The following is a 5,031-nucleotide window of genomic DNA, read 5'->3' as shown; positions in this document are numbered from 1 at the left end:
AAGTGATTCTCCTGCCTCCTGTCTCAGCCTCCCAAGTAGCTGGGATTACAGGTGTGCACTACCGTACCTGGCTAATTTTTGTATGTTTGGTGGAGATAGGGTTTCACCATGTTGGCCAGGCTGGTCTCGAATTCCTGACCTCAGGTGATCCACCCACCTCGGCCTCCCAAGTGCTAGGATTACAGGTGTGAGCCACCGTGCCCAGCCGGGTTGATGTTCTTTATTCCTGTAAGCATTTTGTGTTAGTTTCTGAAACATAATGTCTGGGGCATTCAAAGAAAGAATGTCATCCTTCTTAAAGGTTTAAATTCTAAGCTAAGAAAACCTTTTGTTTCCTTTTGAGACCTCTGGCCACCCATGCCACAATGATGCAGTCTCGAAGACAATGGTTTTGAAGGACATTCTTAATGGCAAACTTTAAATGAAGTCCATCATTGGCAGCTCAATGACAATGCCTATATGTTATGTCCTTTTCCTACTTAACAAGAACAAAAGGCCACAGCCAGAACAATTAGTCATATAGGAGGGATGAGATGACATTTTCACTCCCAAACTTTTCTGGTATAAAAGGGCCACCCAGTGAGGGTCTGACAGTAAGTGTGAGAAAATTGGCAATAAAATCACCTATCTGCACAGATTTTCGGAAGTCCAAAATGATTAGGTAAAAGGCTACGTTTTTCTGCAAAGAAAAATGTTGAATTTTTATATGCTGTTTTACTTATTTTTGCCTACATGAGACTAAATTTTGATTGTGATTTTTTCTACTTTGCAGCTTATTAAAACTCAATCTCATCCTAGTTCTGTCGCTGTCCACAATGCATGTGTTTTGGTGTTATCCAGTTCCATCTTCTAAGGTAAGGATTTGCCTTCATTTTAGATACTTACATAGATAACTAGAATGGTAAAGTATGTAAATTCCAAATACTTGCAAGGAACATGTGACAGAAAAGTAATTTCCTTTATTGTTAGAGTTCTCAATGGGAAAAAGTCAGCAGATTGATGACGTTAGTAAAAGAAAATATTTGTGTGACAAGTAATACTGGACTATATTCCAATTTGTTTTGAATTATTTAGGGTTTGCTCCTGCAAAGGGAAATATTCATTTCAATCTAAAATAATGTGTTTTTTTTTGCCAATGGCAATTTATTTATTCCACATGCATTCATTCACAATCAAAGTGAACACTTAACCATGGAAACTATATTAAAAATGAAGTGGTCATTTTTCAAAAACAGTTGAATTTTTTTCAGATGCAGAATATAGATAAAATCTTAGATCTAAATAAAATATCACATAAAATATTAATTCATATATTTATTGGAGAATATTGATTGAATGTTCATTGAACTGTTCAAGACATTCAGAAAATAAATATCTTTCTTTGGAATATTTAATACTATTTCTACATCATATTTCAGTTGTTTTTATGTCAATATTTTGTTTACAATTTTAAAATACCTTTTGTCATTGACGGCATTTTGAACTTTAACTTTTTTTCACTGAAAATCTGTCACATTATAATTACTGAAATCAATGTGATTTATGAAACTACTTTTAGGATAAAAGGATGTCACATAAATCCTAAATGATAAAAGTATGTCCAAACATAATGATTTAGTTATTTATATTATTGACCTTTTCACTAATCTTCGCATCTGTCATTTTTCTATTTCTTGTTTACTTAATATAGCTTCCTTTTTTTGCTTTTACTCCTATGAGCATTCAACACGAATTTAGTCATCAATTCTTTAAGACACCACATTGATCAAGCTGATGAGTCACAACCCATAAATTGGTATATTTTCTCAAGTGTCTTCCTAATTACTTTTTGTTCTTTCCCCAAAGGTTTACTCATGACGTTTCTGTTGAATAACAGACTCTTCTCTGTAGCTTTTTAAAAAGAATTTAAGAATGTACTTTGTTCTAAAATACTTATGAGACTTCCTTGTCCATAAATGAAATGTTTCTCCTTTCGTTGCATTTTCCTTATTTCTATTTTTGCGTGTGACGGTTTTGTTCCTGTTATTACCTAGTCCTGTAGTGAGAGTGTGGGTGCTATTCATGCTAATTCGATTGCTTAGGGTGAATGATTATGAGGGCAGAAGACACATAGTCTTTTATAGTATTTGTTGCGAACTTCACTGAGTCCATTAACAGGCAAATATACAACCTTATTATGTTAATGAGTCCGCCCTGGCAAGGGCTGCCTTCAATGACCAGCAAAGTGCATCAGTGTCTTTTTAGGGATGTTTCAGGAATCTCATAACCAGAACTGATACATTCCTTTTGCAGTATAAAGGTGGCATCATGAGTATTTCTGGAAAGAACTGGCTTGCTTCCCTTCCTGCAATGACTCAGAGGCCCCTCCCTGCTGGGGATTTTAAATAGAAGGCATTCTATCTACCATGTTTAGATTTCCTCCGTTAACACACGGAAAAACACGTAGCAGTTGTCCGACTAAGAGTGTTTGATTGGTTTTCTCATGACCAGTATTTCGGAAACTCTCTGACCAAACTCTCTGAGATGAAAAAGGGGGAAAAAAACCCCAATTTCTTTTTTCCCCCGAGGCCAGTGGGAGTGATTTGTCTGGGATGCACTGAATCTTCAGTAAACCACCCACTCGTGGGTGAAGAATTACAGGGAACGCTTCATGCCCTCTGGCCCCATTTCAACTTCCAAATACAGTAACCTGAGACCACACTTGTTTTCCTGCACCTAGATAGAAAAAAAAATGTCTGAGTTTTGCATTTTAGTACATCTCTTTATTGATAATAAAAGCACTCACTTTCCTTTTCCTCTTGTAGTTCTAGTCTAGTTGAGAAACCTAAACTTGGAGTCAGATGCTTCGAAAATAACAGTATCTACTTCACAGAGCTTTGTTCAGGAGTAGGACAAGAGGATGCCCATAATGCAAGCAGCACACAGATCATGGATAAATCTGTGTTTTGCCTTATTGGCGAAATTTGTATTAGCCTCTTATCAGTGTGTTATAATTCTTCTGAAACCATGCACGAGGGAAAACATGACAAGTGTTGATGATTCGTACGCAAACCCTGGGGCAGAGCTACCTCTTGGAATCTCCAGCCCTGCGACACAGGGCATGCACCTTTGGTCTTGTACTTAGTTTGTTTTCTGCAAAATATGGGGTTGAACTTCAGGTTCCTGAAGGCCAGGCCAGTTTGAACTCTAAGATGGCAGATCTATTTCTTCCACCACTAAGTGCCCTACCCTCTCCTATACTATCCAGGCCTCGTGCCACTGATGAGGACCTGAACTAAAGTCAGAAGTTGAAGATGCCGTTGTTCAAGTAGGAAGACATCCTTACGGGTAAACTTGGCAAATGGCCCAGGACAGGCCCCAGGAGAAAGGTGGTTCTGATTGACACCTACAGTTTGATCCTCATGGATTGTTTTTCTAAGTCAATTTTAAAAATGATTCCCAGGGCTAATTAGTGCTGCTTGAAATATTCTTTATAAAATAACGGCAACAAGATGACTTATGTGTAGTGCCTGATGTAAATACAGAATAGCAGCAAGTATATAAGCAGTGTAAAAATTAGACAAGTAGGTAGATCACGCCAAATAATATTTTGTATCTTGTTAAAGTAGATTATTGTTTTAGCAAAACTTCTGCCTTTAAGATGATGGATGTATTGGATTTATCGCCATAAGATTTTGAAAGTTGTTACTGTTGAAATACACTTTTAACCCTAAGGCTGTATTCTCTTTCTCCTCCCCCATCTGAATTGCCAGGTGTCTGGAAAATCTGATTACTTTCTCATTCTGCTGAACAGCTACCCAACCAGATTGGACAGGAGCAAAGAACTAGATTTTCTAAAGCCAATTTTGGAGAAGATGTTTGTGAAAAGGTCCTTTCGCAATGGAGTTGGCACAGGGATGAATAAAACTTCCTTTCAAAGAGCAAAATCATGACTAAGTGTGCAAAGGACTCCGGGAATTAATCTCAAATTGTAGAGTGTGACTGACATGCTCAAAGTCCATCGTCTCCTTATTATTGAGTGTTGGCATGCTCTTGATTCTCAAATATTTTTCCTCTCCTAACTGGTACAGAGTAAATTGTGTAAAAAAAAAAAAAAAAAAAAAAAAGTAAACCTGTCTCAAACTTCCACTTGTGAGAGAAAAAACGATTTATGTGGCCCATTAGTAACTTTTTCCAGAATGAGATGGACACTTTTGCTTTGGTTTTAACTTGGACAGAATGCATGAGCATGTTGACAGTCATCACAATTGTATGATTTTTTTTTCCTGCCTATAATATCATAACATGAATACTGTGATATTTGTTTTTCTTTTTAATACCATTTTCTCAAATGACTTAACAGGCCCAATTCTGCGGGGGGCGGGGGGGGGATGTGCTATTTCTGTTTCTAAGGGGCTTGTGAAGTTAACCAACATTAAGGTGAATGGTACAGCTGTATCCATCAATCAATTAATTGAAACCAAGAACAAACATCGCCAGAGCCCTCTAGATGTCATTCTTGTCTCCCTTTTCCTATTCCTAATATACTTAGCTATAGGGTGTTGTTTTGTTGTCTTGTCTTGGAAATTTGTTGCCTTTTAAAATCTTTAAACACAGAAATGCTGCCAGTAACAACAACAACAGAGACTGACAGTGCCCTGTGTTATCGGGGCAGCCGTTTGGAAATCTATTCCCCAAACTGTGCTGATTAAGGCCTTCTCCTTTCCCCTGTTCTTCCAGGAAAGACCCCCGACTTTTTGCATTGAAACTCCTGACACTGCTTTTTAAAAAGGATAACACGACATTGGTTGACGTGTTATTTCAAATGCATAACTTTAATATATATCTGTTCACTCATATTGGATTCTGTAGCACACTAAGGGTGTTCGCTGTAAGCCACGCACAGCTCCTAGACTGGGGGCAGTGGAAGCCTCAGGATGACCTGTCCTTAGTCATCAGCTTCGGATAGAAACACAGTCTTCAGAAAACAGTACTCAGTGAGCTGGTCTCACGGTAACCAGCTAGGTCCACACAACCAAATCGGTTTCTACA

The 5,031-nt window shown here is 37.8% G+C and overlaps 1 protein-coding gene across 1 annotated transcript; it reads left to right on the top strand.

Annotated features, from left to right (window-relative positions):
- Positions 1-639: 639 nt before the first annotated feature.
- Positions 640-3,964, top strand: NPS (neuropeptide S). The gene is made up of 3 exons (XM_011998123.1): positions 640-661; positions 773-854; positions 3,753-3,964. The coding sequence occupies exons 1-3, from the start codon at positions 654-656 to the stop codon at positions 3,930-3,932; spliced, it is 270 nt and encodes an 89-aa protein (XP_011853513.1). The 5' UTR covers positions 640-653; the 3' UTR covers positions 3,933-3,964.
- Positions 3,965-5,031: the final 1,067 nt, after the last annotated feature.

This window comes from Mandrillus leucophaeus, unplaced genomic scaffold (genome assembly GCF_000951045.1).
Source record: "Mandrillus leucophaeus isolate KB7577 unplaced genomic scaffold, Mleu.le_1.0 Scaffold557, whole genome shotgun sequence".
Taxonomy (NCBI): Eukaryota; Metazoa; Chordata; class Mammalia; order Primates; family Cercopithecidae; genus Mandrillus; species Mandrillus leucophaeus.
Note: the sequence above shows the minus strand (reverse complement) of the source record. Positions and strands in the feature narration are given on the sequence as shown.

Bases quoted from the DNA above. Each gene is read 5' to 3' on its own strand.
- NPS (XM_011998123.1), top strand. The intron at 855-3,752 runs GTAAGGATTTGC...CTGAATTGCCAG, and splicing joins ATCCAGTTCCATCTTCTAAG to GTGTCTGGAAAATCTGATTA.